Source organism: Python bivittatus, unplaced genomic scaffold (genome assembly GCF_059951505.1).
Source record: "Python bivittatus isolate LINGU-HERP-01145 unplaced genomic scaffold, Pbiv_v1 ctg000700_np1212, whole genome shotgun sequence".
In the NCBI taxonomy this organism is placed as follows: Eukaryota; Metazoa; Chordata; class Lepidosauria; order Squamata; family Pythonidae; genus Python; species Python bivittatus.
The window spans coordinates 91,433,180-91,458,596 of NW_028277098.1; the positions used below are offsets into that span (position 1 = coordinate 91,433,180).

Consider the following 25,417-nt stretch of genomic DNA (forward strand, 5'->3'; position numbering starts at 1 on the left):
GGATTAACTCAGCTTTTTTAAACAAAAAACCTTTTAACAAGGTTAAAATGCAGAAAATATTCTTAATTCCTACTCTCTGAAATTTTTCAGAAGAGCAGACTGCCGGGCAATTTTGTTTTCATGGGACCTTGTACAGCACCTAGATATATCTATGGATGTCTGAGACCCTTTTGGAAATTTTGGGAATGAGGCTAGCATTCCCTTTCGGTTTCCGGAAGGCTTAACACAGATTTGCAGAGACTCCAGATTTTGGTGGGCTTTCAGCAACTTTTGCCAAGAAAGAACTCTGGCTGATCATGGCAAGTGAAAATGATGGGGTTGTGCGTATCAAAAAGTCAAGATGGCAGATGTGACTATGTGATTGGAGGCCTGCCCCCCTTTTTTAAAGCTTGTGATACACACTTGGGGCTACCATCTTGACTTTTTTAGTTGAGAGTTGCAAGGCATTGTTTGATTTATATTGCATATATTCGCTAATGGTTGATGTTTCTGCACATATTTCTGGCTAAAACTGATCTAGGGTTTTGATGGAACATGTGTTGTGATGTTGTACACAAGTATGTAAGGTAATGGACATGTGTTGTAATATCACAATACATGTTTCATTATCCTGACAAAATCCTGACTTAATCCAGACACCTCCAAGACCCATTAAGTTTTTCTCAGCTGTTTATTCATTTTTTTTCTGAGTGTGCATGAATATTGCAAACTTTCCTCTACTTGTTAAAAGAGAAAAAAACCATTCACAAAATTATTCCCCATGTTGGTAAGCATACAACGAGGGCAGGAAGATAAGATTTCACTAGTTTAAATAATTTTTAACTTTCAGAACAGAGGATTCCATAGTCCTCATAAAAACACAAATTGAAAACTTGAGTAGTTGCCTTGAATTTCCACCAAAGAAGAAAATGTCCTCTTCCAATTATTTCTACTAATCAGCTGAATGGAAACACTCAAAATCGAGCTATATTTGAAGCATGTATGTGTGTGCATGTGTGTGCATAAGAGACACATCAAAACAAATGTTAGTGCAAAACAAAAAATTGTGTCTCATGTAGAAACAACTAGGATAAAATAGCCAGGATTGCACTTCAGGCTTAGCATAAATGGATATTCCCCTCTACTGAGACTGTTCCTAGTTAAGTAGTACAACATGGGAGTAGGTAATAGATACACACACACAAGCACACACATGTGTAGTCAAATCTGGTACAATAGAGCAATTATTTTCTCTAGCATCTACACATTTTGTTTAGTATTTCTTGGTGTCTCTGGGCATATACCTCAATTGTACTACTTTGCCCACCCTACAAACTGTTTAACTATGAAGAACTTAATCTGGACTTTCAATGGTATCTCTAGCAAATCATGATGATGCTAAAATGGCACACACCTTGTCATTTGTCTTCCCTTTGAACACCCATGGAGACCCTATGAGTTAATGTTAACTCATTATCGATATTGTTGGATCAAGACTGGAGCTCAGGCCTGTAATCATTTACTGTAAATCAAGATTTCCATTCAGTTCAGTGGGATCTGATTTGCAATACAAATTGCAGGAGCTTGGGGTTGCAGCTGAGAGCAAAAATTTAAAGACCCCAGACCCTACACTAATATCCAAATCTGGAGATGACTCTGCCCTGAAAAGCAACGGGGAATCTTCCCAAACCATTGCAGGTGACAGTAGAACAATGAGGATAAGGTCGCTTGTAGTCATATTCTCTATACTTTCAACAAAGTGATTTAGAAGTAAGATGAATGAATACATAGCAGGCAACAATCTCTCTCCCATTCCATTTCTAGTGCTCTGAATACAATGCCCTGGGTCACACTTTCCAAGATGGTCTCAAACATCCTCACTGAAGAATAAATTCAACTCAGAGCTTAACTCAAACTCCACTTAACTAAAACACTTGGACTAAAACAATGGAAACAGTCACCACTGGAAAGGATTCCAAATATTTAACTTTATGTAAAGAGTCCCCCCTCTACACAGCACTACCAGGACAAGGCCACAAGACAATGGAGGGAGCAAGCTTCAGCACATGAATAACATTACATGAGAAGACATCACAGACCTCCATCTGGGTTTTAAGGCTCTCCTAGAGCTGAGGTCATTGCTTTGCAAGCAGAAAGAAGAATGGACATCAACACTACTTGTCCATCAATTTGAAGATCATCTCACAAGTAATTCCCGCTTTATTGTCATCCAGAGCACTTTCTTTCTCCTCCCATGCTCCGATAGAAACACTGTACGAGGTGCAGAATGGAGTGCTCACACAAACAGCCTCTTGAAAAGAAAAAATAATGCAGGTGAATATGGACATCTGCTAAAAGGGCTGTAGGGTGCTGTAATAGATGGCCAAAAAATCAGCAGTTCTCTTGCTTGAATGTTGGCAATTCCGCTTTCTGTTCCTCCCAACAACCCCTTTTCTATGCCCTACGTTGTTCACAGCCCTCCTTTCTCCAGCTAAGTGTTTTGGGAGGGCTGTAGATGAAAGGAGGTGACAGGGAGCCCAGGATGTATGAAAAAAAGGTACAAAAAAATTGCAACATGATGATAAGAGTCTCTGAGCTCATTATGTAGGCAGACAGAATACTTTTATACATGACTCCTGAAATTGAAAATACCCTGCATGCTTCAAACTGATTAATGATTATATTTTCCTTACCAACCTTGGTCCTAATTATACCAATAAAACTGTCATCGGGGACGGTGGCAATGAATAACTCTGGATATTATAGGGAAGCAGAGAAGGCAACTCACCTGTCTCTGTAATGCCTAAAAGGAACAGGATAAAAAAGGGTGCTTCTAATGGGTAGCAGCATACCGTGTGTTCAAGCGAAACGACTGTGTGTTAAAACATGGCTATTTGGCCAGGAAAAAAAGTTTAGAAATTTGTGCATCATAAATCATCATCATCATCATCTCCACCCCAGGTCCTTGGGAAGGACTTGATAGGTGGATACAAATGATAAAAATGCCAAATATAGCCTAAACATCTGGCTGACTGTGTGACCAACCATAATAATTGAACCAAAGTGGACACAGTTTGGGGTAAAAGGAAATTCTTTAAAACGGACAACTTGTCAGCATGGGAAGCCAAATTGCATACAGTAAGAGAGCAAAACGCTTACTTGATGTTATTGATGCTGTGTACTCATCAAGCTGTTGAGCTCCAATAACCTTCCTCATCCTGGTCTGTCTCCAAATGGGTGCACTTTAATTTCCAGAATTCCCCATTTAGCACGGGCAATGTTGAGACTTCAGGTCTGTGCCTCTGGAGAGCACCAGAGTTGGGGATGGTGGTCCTAGGACCAGGGAAACCTGTACTGACCAGGGATGAGTTTTCTCAATGCAGGGATGAGTGACAATCTTAGCCTACGGGGATGTTATTTTAGATATAAGACGGAGTGAAAGAGGAAGAGATAAATAGGTAGTTCAGTGCACAGTGGCTCACCTCAATTCGCAGGAGTGCCCAATGCTGGTAATCCTGCTAAAATGAAGTGGAAATTACTTTTAGGGGTGACTTTGTTTCTTTTCTTCACATTTACCGAAACATATTTTAACATACAGATGTGCCAATGGCTTATCAATTGTTGCAATTCACAAAGTGTAATTGTATCTGTGCTGGAATTTACCTGTCTGTAATTAAAAGGTAAGTTAACCAATTCCTTACTGTTTTGTTGTTGTTGCTGTTATTTGTTTAAATGTGCAGATTCTAACCTGGCCAGAAAAAAACATCCCATTCTTCCCAAAAGAACTCTTCCTTTGTGCTGGATTTCACTGCAATCATCTCCCTTGTTACCTTCTTGTTTGGCCCCGAGATGACTTCTCTTTTCTCTTTTCTTCCTCTTGCTTGCTTTGCAGGATGGAGAGCTCTGAACAGCTCTCGCCTCTCCACACTTTTCGGCATGCTTGTGCATGTTATTCTGTGTAGGAAGAAAGGGCCCAAAGAGAATTTAGCCAACCGGTTAAAAGCATGAAGGCATGGTGTTTTAGGAAAGGGACATAAGGTTAAGTGCTGTTCCCTAGCCAGCATGACCATGTCAGCAAGACAGGATGGAATTAAGAGTTCAAGACAGCAGGATAAGGAAGGTTGATGAACAACCGCCAAATAACCATCCTGCCCACTTCTCCCCAGCCCTGCCAGGCACAGCGGCCCAGAACCCTTGCTGCAAATATGAGGGTTACTGTCCTTCTTTCTTTAGCGCAACACAAAGGGCCTCTCAAAATTCTCCAGCAACTGTGTGAGTGAAGAAATGGGGTGGATGTTTTCTCTGGATTTCTCCAGGATAAGGAATTTTCCTATACATTCTAGACTTCTGCTCAGTGATATCAGGGGGACCACAACTGGGGAAAATCCAGTGTGACTGGTTTCTGTATGATGTCTTCCCTTGGCTGCAGAGATATTCTACAATCAAAATAGGAGATTCATACAGACATCTCACTTGACCATCTTGTATTAGATAAATCCAAGTCTCTCATATTCCATCTATAAAAGAATTCCCTAAATTTTCCTCTACTAAAAGGTATTTCATCAAATTGCACGAGAATGGGGAGGAAAAACTACTGGAGAATTTAGCACTTTTCCTTTCTTCTTTGACCTCTACATTCATGCGATCTCTTCCTTGACTTCTTGCCTCTTCCCACATCCCGCTTTGCTCCGTCTCCATGGCATTGGCTGATAGTTTCAGCATCAGAATATGGCATTTGCAGGCAACTAGGGTTGTGACAACTGGAGCTGTCCATAGTTTCACTGGGAATGATCCAGCCGCATCCTCAGCAATCATGAGCCAATTTAGAATTTGATTTCCAAAGTGGCTGAGAAGCTTCTGGTAAATTAAGTCCTACCACCTATGGCACAGCAACTGATTTGGTGCCTTCCAAGAAGCACAACTATACTTCTCATCATCTCTAACCAGCATGGGAATCAGAATTGAACATGGCAGTTGGAAGGCTAATTCTGCATCTGCATGTAACCCACTGGGTACAGATGTGGTTCTCCAGCTATACAATTATAGACTTCTCCAAAAAGCCAAGCAAGTCACCTTACCCAACGTGAATAGCCCTTGCCACACTTGGGACACGCATAGACCTTTGGCTCAAAGTTGGAGTCGTGGTATTTCTTGAAGTGCATGGTTAAGAGCTGTTTCTGCCGGAAGCTCTTGTCACAAGAGAGGCAAACAAAGGGCTTCTCGCCAGTATGTGTCCGCTTGTGCATAATCATGTGGCGTTCCTGGGGGAAAGAAGACTTCATCAAAACAAAGCCAAGGACTTTGCTAACAAGCTGCACAAATGCAGAATTATTCTCAGATCCTGAATAGCCAAATGGCCATGCCATTTACAACCATTTCCAACTCCTCTCCACTCATTTTTCAAAAGCTACCGGCCCAGTTATTTCAAAGTGATGTAAGATTTCCAGTTGTTTTACTCTAACTCAGTGTTGTGCAAACTTGGCCACTTTAAGATGAGTGGAGTTGAACTCCCAGAATTCTGGGAGTTGAAGTCCACTCATCTTAAAATGGCCAAGTTTGGACAACACTGCTCTAACGGATTAATAACAGTACCCTGAGAACGAGAGGCAATGGAGCTCCATGCATGTATTACATGTGTGCGTATATATGTGTATGTGCTTGGCAACCACAATTGGGACTGGCAACTCCGTCGCTAAGCACTGCAGTCGCTAAGCGAAAAAATACATAACCATAACTGGCTAATGACCTCACTTCCCCGTCAGTCATTAAGTGAAGTGCTGTGGCCATTAAGCAAAACATCATGTGATTGTGAATTATGATTTTATTTCCACCTTCTCTATTAACTGTGCTTGTCACCAGATATGAAGCACACAAATGGTGATCATGTGACTGCGGGATGCTGCAATGGCCGTAAGTGCGAGGATTGTTGCAAAGTTGTTTTTTTTTACACCACTGTAACTTTGAACAGTCACTAAGCAAGGCAGTCAGTAAGCAAGGACTACCTGTACTGCATATGCTCTTAAAGGGTGTAAGGGAGGGAGATTTGTGACAGTCAGACCATGGACTCCTATTTGCTTGTTCCTGTTGAAATGCCCATTTTCATTAATCAGAGTAGAAACAGCATTGTGAGAGATTCTCATTCAAGGTCACTGCAAAAATAAACAGGTGCAGCACCTCATTCAATGCATATTGTAGGTCAAGTTCAAGAATAAATTTGGAACAAAATGAAGCTGACAGAACAAGAAATGCACATTGGTAAGCAAACCAACTTCAAATATTGAAATTAAACTCTGTCCAAAACATAACAAATGGTTGAAGATTAATGCACTTTTACATATGCTCCAGACAAGATGTTGGGAAAATTCAGCTTATTTCAACAAAAGCAAATATTCAGGCAAATGGGAGTCCATGACTGGGATAACTTAAGGAGAAGCAAAGAACAGTTAAATTATATGTGACATTATTTCTCCATCCCACCCCCATTTTTTAAAAAGTGTTACTAAATGGCTATTGTCATTTTGAAGAAAAGCAGTTATAGATCCCCAATGCAGTCAGGGTCCTCTAAGTTTCCTACTAGAGCAGCCATCTTTTTGGTTTCTATTAGTTCTGAAGTTGGTATTTAAGTAATCAGGATATGCGAGGGCAACCTGACCTTGGCATAAGACCATTTTCAGCAGGAAGAACATTCAGTTCCTTCTGATGTAAACCATCTCAGAAAATAGTTTTCTCGCTTCTTGAAAACCAGGTGTTAATGGATAATGATCCAATCTCACCCTGATACAATTTTGCCCATTTTCATTCTGGCCTTTCAAATGTTAATTATGACATATAGATGAGAGAAGTGGCTTGGGAGAGAGCAATCTTCCCAATCAGCATTTTTGCTCTAAAGAGGAAGTCATACAACACACAGCTTAACTGTAATTCCTCTTCTTTGCAACAGTAAAGGCTGATATAGGTAGTCCTTGCTTAACAGCAATTCATTTAGCAACCGTTTGAAGTTACAGTGGCACTAAAAAAGTTACTTACGACCAGTCCCCAAAGTTACGACCATCACAGTTCCCCTGCAGTCATGTGATCGCAATCTGGGTGCTTGGCAACCATCTCGCACTTATGACAGTTGCAGCGGGGCATGCAAAGTGATCGCCATTTGTGACTTTCTTAGCCGGCTTCTGGCAAGGAAAATCAATGGGGAACCATGTGATTCACTTAACAACCATGTGATTCACTTAACGACACCACAAAAAAGTCGTAAAATTGGGTCCAGTCCTGATGATTCGCTTAATAACTGCATCACTTAGCGACCTAAATTCTGGTCCCAATTGTGGTCATTAAGTGAGGACTAACTTTATTCTATAGGAGTTTGTATCAGGAAATAGTTACATGATGATGAAAGCCCATATATTCTCTCCCTACTGTCACCAAATTAGAGAGCCAGCCATGGAGATCCAGATTCAGGTCCCCCCTCAGCCATGGAAGCTCCCTGGGTGACTTTGGGACAGTTACTCTCCCTGCCCAGCCTACCTCACAGCTGGTTACTGTGGGGAAAAACTGGAGAAGGGAATGCTATGTTCACCGCCCAGAACTCCTGCAGGAAAAGCAGTATATAAATCTAATAAACAGCAACCAGAGCTGGACAGTCTCACAAATACCTGCTTGCACGCATAGCTGCACTGATCACACTTAAATTTCTTTTCATTTCTATGTATCTTCTTGTGTTGCTGCAGAGCGTAGCGCTCGTGGAAGGCACTTTCACAGTAATTGCACTTGACCGGTACCTCAATGTAAGAATGCAGGTTTCGCAGGTGGATACCTATAACACGATTGGCATGAAATGGTTTTGCCTTTTTTCAACATGCTTTGAGCATTCATATGGCTTTGCCCAAATAGGTCACAGTTGCTGAGTCTCAAGGAGAGGTACTAAACTGACAAAAAAGACATTTTTTTAAAAAAATTAAATTTTAAACTCACATAAATCCCACGTCTTCTGTGACCACTACATCCATTGAAAAAGAAAAGGTAAAGTCTTTCTGATTCAAATTACATCAGCAGATCCGCGCTATTGTTTTGGAAACAATAAGGAAGCGGTCTGACCTTGCCTTTTTTTAGAATACCTTTTCAACTTTCTAGTCTACAACCTGGGGTCTTCAACTGGTCTCCCATCCAATTACTAGCCAGGTCTGAATCCACTTGGCTTTTCTGAGATCATCCAACGTTGATTAAGTCCAGCACCTACTGTGGCATTAGATGGAAGCAGTTGTGCTTTGAACCAGCATGCATTAACACTCAGCAGAGACTAGTTCCTTAATGAGCATACGAATTATTACTATTTTTCATTTTCTATGTGCATGCTTAAATAAACTTTAATTAAACAATACCTTATTTTTACATTAGCCATTATGAAGGGTCTTGAATAAGCCAGATTCAAGCAATACTTCAGGGACAAATATCAAGGGAAATGGTGTGAAAAATCTGGATCCATACTTGCAGCAAAGAGTCTAGCACAGGCTATCAAATGTGGTTGGCTATTACGATTCAAAGCTGATGAACTGGACTATAATCAATGGAAACATATGAGGTTATGAATGTGTCTTTAAAGTACTACACCAGACTTTTTGTCATATTAGGCCCATAATTACAGATATATGGTGTACACTAGAAGGTTATAATCTGAGACTCCAGGGCCCCATGCAGCCCCCAAAAGCCCTGGCCCAGGGACCTCCAAAATTGTTACCAAATTGCAATCTTTGTTTAGACAGATGGGGAAATTATTAATACAAATTGGGAAATTATAATCACATCAGCTAGTTCCAGGGGTAGATGAAAGGCTATATAAATTTGTTAAAAAAATTATATACACTTTTTATTAAATGTAAATATACTTGAAATCTGATTATACATTCCTCTTAATTCTACCCATTACTGTTTGAAGCAGGCTTCTGGCACACCACTTGTGTAAGTAGCGATGGAGGACCTCTGGCCTTCCATGTATGGTCAGACTGCAGCTCCCAGCCACTATAGCTAAAGAAGGATGCTGGGAGTGCTTGAACATCTGGAGAACCTCTGACCCCTGCCCTGGTTCCTACTCTACACTATCAACAGCTGAGTAATGTGGACAATCAGAGATTAAAGCAAACTCAGCTACTGCAGAAGATCCCATCCCTGTATGGATCCCATCCCATCACACATGATCTCTTTTGGACTTAGAAATCATTTTGCTGAACTGCTTCATAATTTTGGAGGCACCAAGGGCTTCCATACATAGCACCAATTATAGTTCACTAAGTGGATACAAAGGTTTAGATGTTAACAGATGCTCTGAGCCGGATCCATATTGTAAGAAAAGGCTACAGGAAGCCTCAGAGAGCTTCAAAGGAACTTGTGAATTGATTTTCATCACAATTCCACCTTCTCTTTGACCTCCTTTGGACTTAAGCTAAACATATGCAAATGATAATTACATTATCTGTTCCCTAAATGCTCAAGTAGAACTGCAGAAACAGACTTCTAAAGTTAAGTGTATAGAATCTGCATTCAATGACACAGGTTCAATGACCCCAGAATACAGAGTGACTATTGGAGGGGGGGGACCCCAAAAAACAGAGGGCAGAAGAGAATGGAAGATTCTAGGAGAGGGTAGGGCCAGCTGGAATCCTACACAGGAACACAATGGTTATGTAATTTTCTTGGTTTCTATGGCACCATCAACCATAAACTAAACATGAAGCTTGGGTTTGCACAGCACATTAAGAGCAAATGTAGTTGGCTAATGTGTGACTCAATATTCCTGGATCCATTTGTTCCATATAATGCTTTCTGAATTCTCTCTTGAAATCTTAAAGCCTTCCGAAACAGCAAGTGGTGTGGTACTTAAAGACTAAGACATCTATGTGTGTACATTTCTATGAATTACATCAGGTGCATCGAGTGCTATCCTTTGATGAAAGTATATGTGTGTGCATGTTACACACACACACAGAGTTGAGTGTGTCAATTATAAAAAGTGAAGTTAAAAGAAAATGAAAAGAGAAGCTACAGACAGTGACCATTATTTTATTGACAGTGGTCAGTTATTGGGTATCGTAAATACATAGAATGATGATCTGTTGTAGTGTGGTAAAAAACCCACTGCCTTTGTTTAAGCCACAGAAGATACAGAACGGTTGACGAATTGTATCTCAATTATTCCAAGTCATCAAGCAGTTCAACTTTCTCCCTAACGGCTTGAACAGAGACAAGGATTATATTCTATGCACTTGGGGAAACGGATGCAGCCAAAGAAAACTTATCCAGAATACATTTATCAGTCTAAAGGCTCACAAGACTTTTTGTTTTCTACAGCTACAACAAACGAACACAGATGCTCCTTGAGAGAATGCAAATCGCTTCATTTTTTGAGTGCCAATTGGAGAATGCAGCCTCCTCCTATCCCCTGGGATGCTGTGCTAGTCTGAAACCCAGACCTCTGCTTTAAGATCAGGAAAGAATTGGGCATTTATTTATATTGTGATCCACTGTCTCAGTTTTCCAACACAGAGATCTTTGTTCTAGATGAAATCATTTCATTTAAAATGCTCTTTTTGCAATATTTTGTGAGATAATTATTTTAAAATAATTCTTTGAGTTAAACACACACACGTGTGCCCACACAAACATCAGAGGAAAAAATGAGAGCCTATTTAGATCCTGTCTCTTATCCCCCCTCCTCATAAACAGGTTTGGCTTTTCCCTGGAAGTAAAGCAAGAAAAGGTCAAACCAGGAGCATTTTTGGTTCTGTGTGAAAATAATCAAGATGACAGCTGCAACCATACAATCAGAGTCCTGCCCCTTTTTAACAAGTGATGCATGTAAAAAAGGGGCAGAGCTCCCATCCCAGAGTCATGGCTACCATTCTGATTTTTCAATCCATCCTGCAGATGCCCTTGGATCAAACCAAGCATGTGATGCTCCTATTAGGATTTGAGCAAGAGTTGAGACTGCTGGAGAAGGCATATATCAACTCTCTCTGCTCCTATTTTTCCAGTCCCATATGAGCCCAGGGCTGTGTGTATGAAAAATAAAATAAGCAGAGATAGGAGCGGATGTGTCTAGAGTAGTCCCATTAATGCTTTCTTTTACAATCACATCTGACCTAGGAGGGCAGTTTAGCTCAATGCAAATACAGTAATCTTAATCCGATTAGAGGTGTCTATGGAATTTATTGACTCACGAACAATTCGCAGATACTTAAAGCTAATCAGAAGATCCAAAAAAAAAAAAAAAAATGGACATTCCTGAGCCCCCATGAAATACAGTAGTAAAATAGTACAATGTTTAAGCAGTGATACAACCTGAATTGCACTTGAAAGTTTTTGTAAACCGCATATAACTTCAGTTAAAAAGGTAATATGAAACAGACTAAACAAAACAAGGGTGAGGCACCAACTGAACTTTGATTAGGATTCAGATTTGGAGACCGCAAAGAAGCAAAATCATCCGAGGTGTTTGGAAGGACCCTTTTTCGATTAAGAACAGCAACATTTAAAAGTACAAAAAGCAATGCAAAGGATTGGTCTATGGGACGTACTCACTTCATTCTAAATAGCCAAAAGGTGGTGCTATTCCGCTTTCTTACAAAATTCAGTCTGTTGGAGACAGAGTCTCGCTAAGAGCAGGAAAAATAAAAAACCTCATCTTCGCAAAAGCATCTCCCAAAGAACTCACATACACGCCATTGGAAGGAAGAGAGAAGACCCTGCAGAAAATGTTCTTAGTGAAAATTATCTATTTAGTACAGTCTCCTGGTACCTGGTGTAATCCCCCGGCTGGGATTACAATGGTCAAGCCAGTTGAGAAGTTGGTGAGCTGGAATTTCAAAACACTGGGGTAGCACTAGGTTGGAAAGGCTGTATTAATTTTTAGTTTCTTGCCTTCAATTCTTTCATTCACCTGCAGATTCTCCCTTTTAAGATTTCATGTTGTAGTTTGTACGCCTGCAGTCAAGACGGGGCGTTGGCTCTGTGTTCTAAAAATCCAGGCCTAGGGCAAGGGCATGTACAAAGAGTGTAAAAAATGTCAAGATGGTGGCTGTAACCACACAACTGAAGCTGTGCCCTCTTTTTATGTGTGGGGTGATGTGTATAAAAAAGGGGCAGAGTTGTGGTTGCATGACTGCATCACCATCTTGATTTTTTTTTTTTTTTTTTTTTGCCTCCACTGTTGGATGCCCTTGGCCTATTGAGTACTCATCATTCACACACATGCTTCTTTTTGAAGCCACTTCTTCATTTACACACAGTCCACTAAGCAAATGTCCTGTCATCTTCTTCTGGCCATCTCCAGGATAAGTTCCAGGTTTTTAATTGCTTCACACAAATCAATGGAATAGATCACAAGAAGAAGAAACCCTGAGGAGATGCAGGTAGTCATTCACCTCAAACCCTGGGGATAAACCCATCAAAGATGATGTTGATGTGCTGAGTGTTTTTCTCCCCATTACTTTTCCCAGCCACACTGCCTTATCCTGTTTCATGCAAGTTAAAGAGCTACTTAAAGCTCGGATTTTCCTCACACTCTTCTCTCAGAGTCATATATTGCCTAACTTCTTAATTTAATTTAATTTAATTTAATTTAATTAAACACTGTGGGGTTTAATTTGAAGAATTTGTAAGACTAATTTTGAGGACATAGATAGCTTCTATTGATGGTCTCACCTGCTTTCTCCCTGTACAATTTTAAAGATGTGCATTAATACCCATGCTCAGAGCTTAAATCGAACACCGTGCCGCTGATGCAATGGCACCATTTTGTGTTATACTTATGTGCGTATAGCTTGGGCACGTGTACCAGGGCATACCTGCAATCTGCCAAGAAGGAGGGGAAAATACGAGGAGGAGGATTCAGGACAATCTAAAAAAATCTGTGAAAATCGAAAAATAGAACAGAGTACTAAGGCACTGGTGATCTTCCCAAGAAAAACACAGGAATTGAGAAAAAAATCACCAGAGAAACTGAGTGTGAAAACGTCAGGAACATTCTAAGCCCATATGATTGATATTGGACACAGAAACTAAGCTCGCTGGTCACGTCTTTGCTGGAGAAATCAGGGTTTATTTCCTCAAAAAAGCCAAGAGCTTGCTTTGAAAATTAATGAGCCAGAGTATAATACTTTGGGGATAGAGATTTATTAAGTCAAGCTGGATACTGATGGTGACCTTCATTCTTTATGCAATTTTACAGAAAGGTTTTTGAAAAAGAAAGTTATGAAACTTACTTAAATCGCCTTTCCGGGCAACCGAAGTGGCACAGTGTGGACACTGGTATTTTGGTACATTTTTCCCATGTTTGTGCAAAACATGGAACTTCAAAGTTCCAGCCTGTGTGAACCTGGCTTTACAAATCACACACTCAAAGGGTTTTTCACCTGGAATGAAACACATAAGAACTTGTACACCAGAGAGCAAAATGCCAGAGTTGAAAATGGTAGCATCATTTCCAGACCCCACCTTATACATCCTTACCCTGAACTGGCATTGGTGCTGCACCCACATCCCATAACACTGTGGGGTTTCTGTAGCCTTTCTGCAGATTTCAGCTTCTGCTGCAGTATAAGAAAATAGGCTGCAAGGGTGGCTCTACAGCATGAACTTCTAGGCAATGGGGCAGATGCTTTCTCATTGGTGGGAACTCTTGCCCATCTCTAGGGATCTTGGTTCTCCCACCTCCTTGTTCCTTGCCACCATTTCACTGGTCTTCATTTAAATAGATGTAGCATTTACACTGCAGCTCACCCCCATTTCACCAGGCTTAACTTGAGAAAAGGGTTGGTTTTCTTTTTTGTGCCCTGAGGATGCTCAGCGGATGTCAATTTTTCAGCTCCATTAATTAATGGATGGATTAATTATAATCCATTCATTAATCTATTAGGTGGATGGAGCACTGGTCAACTTCTGGAGAATTTTGTATCTGGTAAAAATGGCAATGACAAAGCCTCTGACTGGGCAGTACAAAAATGTTCCTGAGTTTGTGAGATGCAGCTGGTGACCATGTAGACATGTCTCTCTCCATCCATCCATCCATCCATCCATCCATCCATCCATCCATCCATCCATCCATCCATCCATCCTTGTTTTACTCTTGGATTTACTGCTGAGTAAATATCAGTTTCATTCATCTTTCCTGACACACAATTATACTGAGATTTTATTTATTTTGGTCAGCATGCAAAAACTATATTCCTTAATCCTGTTCAAAAACAGTGTCTTGTACTGTTTTTCGCCATTTCAAGAGACCATGGAGGAAACAGGCTCATAATACAACAGCACAGTGCAAGCTGAACCTTCAGCTCAATGTTGCAGTATGCCCTCATTTCTTCATGGCAAGTCTCTAGCCAGATTTCCTATCCTGTCAGCCGCTTATAAACTGAGCAAACTCAGGGAGGCAGTGAAGGACAGGAAAGCCTGGCGCAATATGGTTCATGGGGTCACGAAGAGTTGGACACGACAACGACTGAACAACAACTACAGCCACTTATAGACCTGGAAGGGACCACAAGGATCATTTAGTGCAATCCCCAACAATGTGCAAGAAAACCAAACAAACTGTCCATCAGAGGTAGCTGTTCAGCCTCTATCTTTCCAGAAATGGAAAACGCACAATGTCCATAGGTAAAATGTTCCACCATTATACAGATTTTAGCATCAGCAAGTTTTCCTTCTATTTAAATGAAATCCAGGTAGCTACAGTTTACAATTTCTGGTGTTACTTTTTGTGGCCAAGGAAAGTAGTTCCTGGTTATCTTCCCTAAAGCTTCCCTTTACGTACCTGAACGTCTTCTTTTCTCCAGACCCAACATGTCCTCAAGCTCCTTTAGAAGCCACCTCGTCTTCCAAGCAGTTTCCTCTTGTTTTGTCTCCAATTCAATTGAACACCTGACTTTGCTATTCTAGAGTACCAGCTGTTTCCAACTGTTCTGCTTTGCTTTTGCCCACCTATCTATCTTTCTTCCTTTAGTGGCTCAGCATCCTACAGCCCCACAGGACCAAGCATTAGCATTATTCTGTTTTTAATGGCAGTCATTACAGTTTTAATACGTACCTGAGTGAGTTACCATATGTCTTTTCAATTTGTAAGTGTCCCTACTAGCGTAGGTGCACAGCGTACAACTGTAAGGGCGCTCTCCTGTATGTGAGCGAATGTGGCGCTTCAATTTGCTGGCCTACAGTTGTAAAAGAAGATTCTGAATTACAATTGCATGGGGGTTGCTGCTGAAACAATTCACCATAAAAAAAAGAGAGAGAGAGAGTTGGCTTGTAGAAGTGCTGTTAAGTGGCAATGCTTGTCCTTATGACACGCTCTGGCATCTTCTAAAGTCTACCTTCCGAACTTGGTCTCCTGTTCCTCTGTGTTAATGCTGTCTCTATTAGGACAAATCCTAACCACTGGAGGAAAAATATTAAAGGTCTAATCCAGCAAAATTGTTTTTTACACATCTAGTAGGAAGGTTGGGATTAAAATGATACAATGGAACACATACCTGGTTTTAATTATTTTTTAATTAAGAGTGGCCTAAGGTGCTATAGATTTCTTTTTAGAAAAAATGCCCTCAGCTGCCCAGATTGAACAGCAGCAAACGGAGTCTACAGGCAATTTTCTTTCTTGGCTGAAAGTTTCATACAAAACAGTATCCATTCATGAAAGTTGCAGCCCAGACTGTTTTTTGTCTGTGAAAGCTGCATACAAAACGGTGGATCTTAGAGCAAGTTGTGTTTAAATAAAGGGTGTATTACAGACAGTTACAAAGAAAGAAAAGTACACAGTGGCTTAACTGGGCATAAAAACCCTATAAACTATGGGTAATTATGTAAACTGCACAGCAAATCTGCACAATTGGGGATTTTGTGAGTACATGCAGCAATGATAGAGAATAGGCTTACACAGATCCTCACATCCTTTATATTACTCCCCTTTTATTTAATATTGTTCCTCCAAATTTATATGTTGTTTCCAACTGGAAAAATGAAAAAAAGAAAATGATGTCGTTTAAAGCACTCTATAATCTGTTCTCCCTTGGTTGGCATCTCATTAGTTCCTGAAATTCAGGGCGAAGTACTGCTCCTTCATCCAAGGAACGTTCATAAGGCTAGCTTAACACTGATTAGAAACAACCCGCTATTGTCAGCAGAGTTAAAAGGGGTTTAAGCTTCTCATCTTTCTTTCATCCTGCAAGGGAAACAGATTTCTGAAAGCGATACAAAATCTGTTTACCAGAAGCAGAAATGGAATGCAGATATTAAGACAAGCCTTAAAGGCTCTTCTCCAAGTCTTCCTGTCATCTGAAACATGGTGGAATGACCTCAAACAGGGATTCTCTGCAGCCATCTTGGTTTTCATTCAGCATCAGATTAAACCCTGTATTTGCTCAATGCTTCTAGAATGCTCAGCAGTGTATTATGCTGGGGTTTTGTTGCTGTTCTTGCTTTAAAAAGCATCTCACAGAGGCTTTTCTTCCTCCACATGAGGCATATTCCAAATAAAGAACTAGCACCACTGTTTAAATAAAGGACAAATTTGAGCAAGTTTGGACGAGGGCTACCAAGAAGGTCTGGAAACCAAGTCCTACAGGGAACGGTTAAAAGATCTGAATGTATTTAGCCTATAGAAAAGACAATTGCAGGTAGTCCTTGTTTAGCAACCACAATTGGGACCAGCAACTCGGTTAAGCAAAGCAGTCGCTAAGTGAAACCACGACTGTGCTTATGATCTTCCTTCAGCTTTCCTTTGCTTTACAGACCTCCGAATGTCATAAATGTGAGAATTGGTCGTAAAGTTACTTTTTCATCATTGCTGTAACTGTGAATGGTAGCTAAACACAGTAGTCGCTAAACAAAGTCTACCTGTAAGGAAAGATGTGATAGCAGTCTTCAAATATCTGAAGGGTTGTCACACAGAAGAGGGAGTGGACTCTCAGTTGCCCCAGATGGTTAAAACTACAAGGAAAGAGGTTCAGGCTACAGATCAGGAGGAACTTTCTGACCATGCAAGATGTCAGCAAGCGGAACAGGCTATCACAAGAGATGGTGAGTTCTCTTTTGCTTAAGGTCTTCAAGCAGAGGCTGGATGGTCAGAGGTGCTTTAGTGCAGGGTTTCTCAACCTCATCAAAACTTCAACTCCCAGAATTCCCCAACAACCCAGAAGTCCACATATCTTAAATGTGATGAGGTTGAGAAACACTGCTTTAGTGGATCCTGCGCTCAGCTGGGTTACATGACTTCTCAATTCCCTACCAACTATGTTTCTAACCAAAATGAGTACATATACCATGAATTGCAGCCTCTTTCAAAGAAAACTTCAGCTTTTCCTACTCAGCCGAGGGAAGACTACACAAAATGATTCTGCAGAGAACTCCCCTTCTTACCTCCACACTACAGTAGTTACAGATGGAGCATTTAAAGGGCTTCTCCAGGGTATGTTTATATCGCTTGTGCCGGGAAAGTTCCCCAACTGTCACAAAGGCCATGTCACATTCATTACACTTGTGTGGCTTGGTCCCTGCAAGACGGAATCAGACATTCTGCCTTACATTCAGAATGTATTAAATTGAAACAAATAAATCCAAATCTACCTGGAATACTGAGAAATTTGTTGTGATACCAGGCTGTTAGTTTTACATCTACGCATGGAATCCAGTAAGGTAGAAAATGACTCATCAAACACTTCAAACACTTCAAAGCAACCTAGAAATGTTGTTAATTTTGTGGATAGAATTAGCATTTTTAAAAAATTAAAATAGCAGCTGGCAGAGGTGGGGAAAAGCAACATCAGGTGTTCAGGGACAAGAAGCTTAATGTTTCTCTTATAGTGGTCCTGATGAAAACTTCTTTCCCCATCAAAGTGAAGCACCAACCATTTTGTGTTCTACTATGCTCCATATCTAATATTGATCTGGACCCCAAAAAGATGGCTGCCAAAAGAGAAGGAAGAGGAGGAGGAAGAGGAATTATTATTGGAAGAAAGTGGACTGTTTTCTAGACAACACAAGGAAAATATCTCAAAAAGCTTTTTAGAGAAATGGCTTCTGAAAAAAAAATCAATGTATTACAGTTTGGATCCAACTCAGTAGAAAGCAATTAATAATCAACCTGAACTGCTTTTTGCCATAATAGTAAAATTGATTAAATAAGCTAATTAAAGAAGTGAAAGTAACCAGAACAAAAGAAGAAGGGCAGCAGAAAGGGAAAGTACAAGTCCGGTATGAGAATGTATTAGAAGATAAACTCCTAAGAGAATGAATAGAAAGTGAATGCAAGGAAAGAACTTACATGGGGAACCTACTTGGAACAAAGTGATTGGAATTAAGAATAAAACTGGTGAAATGATCTTGGATGAAGCAGAAGGAAGAGAACAATGAAAAGCATGTTTAGATATCTGTATGAGAATGACAGTGTTAAGCCCAACAGTGGAGCTGAAATGAATGCTGTAAAATGTTAGTATCCAAGAGAAAGGGGATGAAAAGAAAGTCAGTTAATACTGTGAGAGTGCTGGAAAATGGTACAGCTGCATGTGTAAACGGTGTAACTGGAGAAATGTTAATCTGTGGATGTGATTGACTTATGGAATGCGACTTGTTTTGAAGTATGTGTGAGGATGGCATTTGTGCTTGGCAACTGGAAGAACATGCAATGGGAAAAATAGTAAGATTGAATGCAAAAACTACAGGGGGGTTAGTCTGTTAAGTCTGTCTGGGAACAACACTATGGCTTTATGCGAAACAAGCTACGCAGGCAGGATTTTTGCCCTTCAATAGGTAACTGAGAAACGTATGAATGTGAGAAAAAAAGGTTACGTCTGCCTGTTGACTTAGAGAATGCACATTATAACATAAATAAGCTTGAATTATGGAATGTTTTGAGAATTGAAAATTGGTTGCAATTAAAGTGATGAAAGTAAAGCATATATAATAAAGAATGGAATGCTAAGTAAATTGAGCAGGGAGTAATACAAAGATATGTGATAAATCCTTGGTTGTTTATTGTACTTAGGGGTAAATGTATATGGAATTCCTGTGGTGATGTCAGAGCTGTGTTGGTTGGGGATGTGAACATGCACTATGCAGATTATGCCATGTTGTTGGCCGAGAACCTGAATGAATTGCAATGATCCATAGATGGATCAGAAAATTCACATTTCAAAGCCCAGGTTAGAGTAAAATTTCAATTTAGCAGACAGATGTCTGTTATACCCAAATATCTGTTAAATCTGAATGTACATCATTTGCATGAATTTATGATGTCATTTGCATCACTTGCATCAATTTACATGATGACACAAATTGACGCAAATTACATGGATTGATGCAAATAATGTTAACTTATATGAATTGTCCAGATAACGTTGGATGATTGCATTTGACCACTATTTTGTGGTAACATCTGGATGAACATTTTGTCCATTATATCTGAAGTCTACTAAACTGCAGTTTGTTAAGGTAAAGGTTCACTCAGGTTGCAACTGACAGGGGAAATGGAATGAAATATTGCAAATTATACATAAATGGTGAAAAAACAGATGAACTTGTGTACCTCACAGAACGTTTACTAAAAATGTGGAAAATGCATGAAGAAACATTAAGAACTTTAAATGCTTACAGAAAGGTAGTGGCAGCATGTGGTCTGTAGCCAGGAATGAATGTTGGTTGAAAAAAGCACAAATGGTTGTGTTTCTTCTGCCCAGTCTGTGATATGGAAGTGACAGTTGGGTACAAGAAGAGAAACATAAGCTGAATGCACTGGAAATTGTGTATGTAAGAAGTCTGTATGGTAAAACAAGGATAGGGTCAAAAATGAATGATGCTGAAAGAATATTGATTGAATTCAACAGTGAATGATCAGTATGTAATAAGTATGTTGAAGGAGTTTGTTATATAGAGAGAATGAATGATGTTCAAACTGCAGGTCAAATATATGTATCAAGAATACATGGATCAAGAGGAAGAACACTGAGAAAGTTACAGATGAATGAATTTAAAGATATCCTCAAAAAGAAAGTGGGGAAATGTTTAAAGAACAAAAAACAATGTATGAAGTGATGTACAGAGGTAATAAACCAATGCGGGTCTGCAATGACAAAAAGTTATGGCGAGACATAATAAACAGCGTTAGTATGAACTAGTTTTAGCTGTATTTTCTTTTCTTTTTTGATCCTGTCTCTAATTTCTTTTGCTTACCACTTCTTACTCTTTTTCTTTTCCTGCCCTTTGCATTATGCTGCTTACCCTCTAAAGGGAATAATGGGATGGGTAAACACATATATAACTTTTTAAAAATGAAATTACCTTGCTCACTCTGCGTAATGGCAGGGCTGGCTCTGAAATGGACAAACATGCCAGTCTCTGCACAGAGATCAAGAAGAGATTCCTTGGCATGTCTCAAAGTAGCAAACCCTATGCCAAGAAAGTTGGTGGAGAACTTTGTTCAGACAAACTAGTTCTTTAGAGACCAAAATTTTGGGCCCGGCTAATCAAGACAGATAAAAATTGTGGCTCTCTACACTAATCAACAGCCTAAGAAAACCAGCCCCTGAAAATATGCCCAAACAGAAAACTAAGAGAGGAATGTTTTATATGAGATTTATATTCATAAGATTGGTCATAAAAATAGTTCAACGAACCATAAGACGTGTTCTGGTATGGGGTTCAATTTAGGTGACAACAAGGAAGGCGAACATACCTGTATGGGTGTTCACGTGGTTGCGCAACAGAGAAAGTGTACGGAAAGCTTTAAGACAGATGTGGCACTGATGTGGCTTTTCATGGGAATGTTTCTTCATATGGCGGTTAAGGCCAGACATGCTGAATGTGGTGAACAGACACAGACTGCAGTGTTGCTGAATGGCTCCTGGAAGAAAGTTGCTACTAGATTAAATAATTCATTAAAAGGTACCTTTCCTTAAACTGAAACATTAATGTCCATCCCTTGCCTGCCACACCCAGATGGTAACATTCATTTATCTTTTTGGTAAATTTACATAGCTCACTTATGTGACTCTGAGCAGCATACAAAGTTAAAAACAGAAGACAATAGAACAAAATAACAACAAAAACAAAAATCAATAAAAACATTAAAAACAATAAAAAACATTAAAAAAAGAATATGTGGGAGAATGCACTCAATTTCCCTAGCAATTCAGCCACTTTGCAGGATCCATACCCAGGTTACTGGATCCCCAGGCTACATGACAAAGCCATGTCTTCAGGCTCCTCCAGAAGGCCAACAGGGTTGGGGCCAATCTGACCTCAGGGGGAGTGATGTTCTCAATGGTGGGTGCCATGGCAGAAAAGGCTCTTCTCCTGGGTTCTGACATTCCTTTGTTGACAGGACCCGGAACATACCCTTCCTGCCATACCTGATGAGATGGGTAGATGTGATTGGGGAGAGGTGGCCCCAATGCCATAAAGAGCTTTATAGGTCATTACCAGCACCTTGAACTGAACATGGAAGCAAACTGGTAACCAATGTAGCTTGCGGAGCAGAGGTGTAATGTGTGCTAATCTAGGTGCGCACATAGCTGACCACACCACCACATTTTGCATCAGCTGAAGTTTCCAGTTGCTTTTCAAGGGCAGCCCCATGTAGAACGTGATACAGTAATCCATGCGGGAGATAACCAGGACATGAGTGACTGAGCGCAGGGCCTCCTGGTCCAAGTATGGGTACAACTGGTACACAACTTGAAATTGTGCAAATGCCTCCTAGCCACAACTGCCGCTTGCTCATCGAGCAAGAGTCATGAGTCCAGAAGGACTCCCAGATTGTACACTGGGTCTGTCTGGAGCAGTGCCACCCCATCCAGAACTAAAGATAGTAAATTCCCAGATCCAGGTGGCCCCAGAACCCAAAGCCACTAAGTCCTGCCATGGTTCAGCTGAAGCCTGTTGTTCCCCATTCAACCCCTCCACCCCCACAGTCTCCAGGCACTGAGACAGGATGTCAACACCACCACTTACTTCACCAGGAACAGAGATACCCAGCTGGGTATCATCAGCATACTGATGATGCCCAACCCCATGGCTACAGATGTCCTCACCCAGCAGTTTCATGTAGATGTAAAACAGGAGTAGAGGAAGTACCAAATCCTGTGGCACTCCACAATGTAGGGACCAAGGGTGGACCTCTCACTCCCAATCAACACCAACTGGAACTGGCTATGAAGGGAGGAGGAGAACCAGCACAATATAGTGCCACCCACCTTCAACCTTCACAGCTGGTCCCAATCTATCTTCCACAGATATTTTGGGACTGCGCTCCCAGATTCACAAGTGCCCTGGCCATATGGTGATTCCAGAAGTGCAGTCTCATTCCATCTGGAAAATACCATGTTAGGAGGGTTGAGATAAAGTATGGCTCAGTTAAAGCCATTAGATGTGATTATGGTTGTCCTCTTAGACAATTTTAAAAGGAGATTAGACAAATTCACTGAGGAATCACCTTAAATTCCAGCTATGATCATCAATCTGTTTGCAAAAAACAAGCTTCTGCTTGGTCACTTGTAACAAAATGCTGGACCAGATGGATCTTTTCCCTAAACCCATAGGCCTCATCTCATGCTCTTGCAGTTAACGTTGGCAAGAAAATAACTAGCAGCCTTCAGATGGACCACTGGCCATTTTCTACTGGTCTGCCTTGCAAAAATCTTGGACTGTAATTAAATCTTAAGGTCTTTCCTTACTTAGGTCTGGTCAATCCACGTGACACACTGCAGCAGCTAGCCTGGTTGCTGGAGCTCTTCTGAGTACTGGGTTAAGTTTTAAAGCCCTAAAACGTCTGGGCTGGGCAAATTAAAGAACTTCCTCTGTTCATACCAGTCTGACAGAATTTTACAAATTTCAGCAGAAACCCTTTACCTGTCTGTTTTTGAGCACATTCAGATTGATAAGCAAAAGATAAGGATTTTTTTTCTGCACAAATCCCGTATTTGTAGCATGCATTATCAACAAAGGTTCCTCAGGTTTTATTGCCATTCTAGACTAGCAAACCAATGGCAAAGAGTTTTGAAAAATATTAATTATATCTCCTAATGATCTTAAGGTGAGACTAATCCAATAAAAGCGTATTTTGTATGTCTAATGAACTCCTCAGGGAATGTTCAACAAGGGCTGATTACCAACACCACTAATATGGGGTGGGAAAATATTAAATTTGCCTGCACTTGCACAATGAAGTTCGTGAGTCACTTCTTTATTTTTTTCCCCCCCTATTTCTTTTTCTCTGTTCTTTCCTTTTTGCATTTTGTATTTCTTTTCTATTCTCGTTTCGATTTCAGTTTGTATTATCTTTTAGTGGTGTCAAACTTTTCAATAAAAAGTATTAAAAAAAACCCAGGACTAATACGAAATAGGGTTGGTCAATTAAACATTCATTTTGATTTAATTTTCACAAAATTGTTAATCTGGCATTACAATGTTTGCTTGTAGGGAAATGTTCACTTTAGTTTCATTGGTGTTTATATCCACTGCTCCTATTGTTTAAGAAGCCTTGGGAGAACTGTGACAATTTTGTCCTTGCAAAGTTGGCCTATATTTATCATAAGTAAATAATTCCATAAATATATTCCATGCCTTCTTATACTGCACACTTGTGAGCAGTTTGAACTGCTCATAATTGCAAGATGGACGGCTATATAAATTGTTATAATAAGTAAAAGGCAGATATTTTGGGTGGATTTTCATCTCATTGAGACACCCACTGTCTTGACTTTTTGAATCACCCACAGATGCCCCGGATTTAGTGTGTTGTATGTTGTACCTGGAAGATAAACCATTTCACAACTGCATTCTTTAACAGCACTTTGTTAAATATTCTTCTAAGTGACCTTAGATTTTTCACTTGTAAACCTGAATCACTTATATGTGTCCCTTATGTGTGTCATGGCCCTTTATAAGCACTACTTGAAAATAGCATTTCAGGTAAAGGTGTTGTAAAGTCCTCTGGCATCTGCTTTAGGCTAATGCAGTAAATAATCACTCAAACTCTCTCTGCAAATTTATTTCTTGAGTATCTTTTTCATTCATTATCCAATAAACTATTTCTGCAGCATGTCTTCTCTTTAAATGGTTTCTTAAACCTGATATACTTTAAAAAAATTCTGAATGTATTTTTCTTTTGTTTATGCATCTAGTGTCAGCCATGACTTTACTGAGCTAGAACAAAATATAGCCGTTTTTTCTTTCCTATCTACTGCACCTCCTGTCTCTCTAGCACATCCTACACAATGCTCCCCACTCCTAATTGTGCAGAGATCTGAGTATCAGACTTGAACTGGGGAGATCCAGGTTGTTTCTATTCAGCATCTGTATTTTGAGACAGATGCAGCTAAATCTTTCCTCTACTGATGAGGTGCATCCTCCACCAATCCTTTGGTTGGCAGAGAACTATTTTGGCATGAAAAGTGCTATCCTCATCACTGATCCTTATCCTGCCCTTCCTGCCTGTCCCAAGTTATTCTGGGGCCCTGCTTCCTTGCAAGGGAATGGGTGACAAAACAAAGATGCTTTATATAACGTGAGGTTGCCCTTGCACAGTGCTGGAAGGAAGAAGAACAATACTGGACCCCTGAACAGTTAAGGAGACTTGAGCCTGTCTCACTCGTGGGCTGGGGATGAACTGAAGAAAACATTGTGGGAACATACCAGAAAAAAGATGCTGCCAGGCCATGTTTATACTGTGGTTAGTAGAGAAAGATTCTCAGAGAACCCCAAGGACTTCACAGTTCAACCCTGAGCTACATACATTCTCTTCTATTAGAAAGTTTCTCAGTCTGAACTACATCACTGGGTAGTTGCAAGAGCAAAGGAAGAAGTGAAACCATATATGCAGGCTTTTGCTCCTTGGAGGAAGGGTGGGACATATGCATAACAAACAATTAGCAAATACCAAGGCTTGGGGGAGAATAATGAGAACAACTGCCCCCAGAGGGGAGCTCTACCCTAAGTAGATGGATCAAGACTTTTTATTCAAGGCAGTTAACCTAATATAATCCCCCAAAGTTGTTCAATGTTTGAACTTCTCATGACTTCAGTAGGTAACAAGAGAAAACATTAGACTCAAATGAGCATTTTGCCCCAGGTTTTCATAAAAATAGTCTGGATTTTCCTATGTGTGCGTGCTAGTAATTTGTATTTGTATTGTTTTATTGAATAGCCAACTGACCATATTAAAACACTCCGGCTAACAGTAAAAACATGAGTCCAGGCTGAGTTACCTACAGATAAATAATTATAAATAAATGAATTAAAAGGCAATACGTCCAAGGAGAAGAAGAAAAAGAAACTATCACCATTGTTAAGAATGTCTCTGCCTGATTGGAGTGAAAGTCCACCCACTTTCCTAATAACAGCTAGACCCTGCTGCTGATGTCAATGCTACCAAGGAACTGAAAGTCCTTCCCTTTACCATCATAGGTAT

General features: G+C 40.2%; 1 protein-coding gene across 1 annotated transcript; it reads right to left on the reverse strand.

Annotated features, from left to right (window-relative positions):
• Positions 1-2,090: 2,090 nt before the first annotated feature.
• On the reverse strand, positions 2,091-20,798 carry CTCFL (CCCTC-binding factor like). Its single transcript, XM_088153666.1, has 8 exons — positions 20,684-20,798; positions 17,374-17,507; positions 15,053-15,173; positions 13,230-13,379; positions 7,629-7,789; positions 5,058-5,240; positions 3,810-3,933; positions 2,091-2,290 (listed from the first exon to the last, which is right to left on the reverse strand). The coding sequence occupies exons 1-8, from the start codon at positions 20,781-20,783 to the stop codon at positions 2,154-2,156; spliced, it is 1,110 nt and encodes a 369-aa protein (XP_088009792.1). The 5' UTR covers positions 20,784-20,798; the 3' UTR covers positions 2,091-2,153.
• Between the last annotated feature and the right edge of the window lie 4,619 nt (positions 20,799-25,417).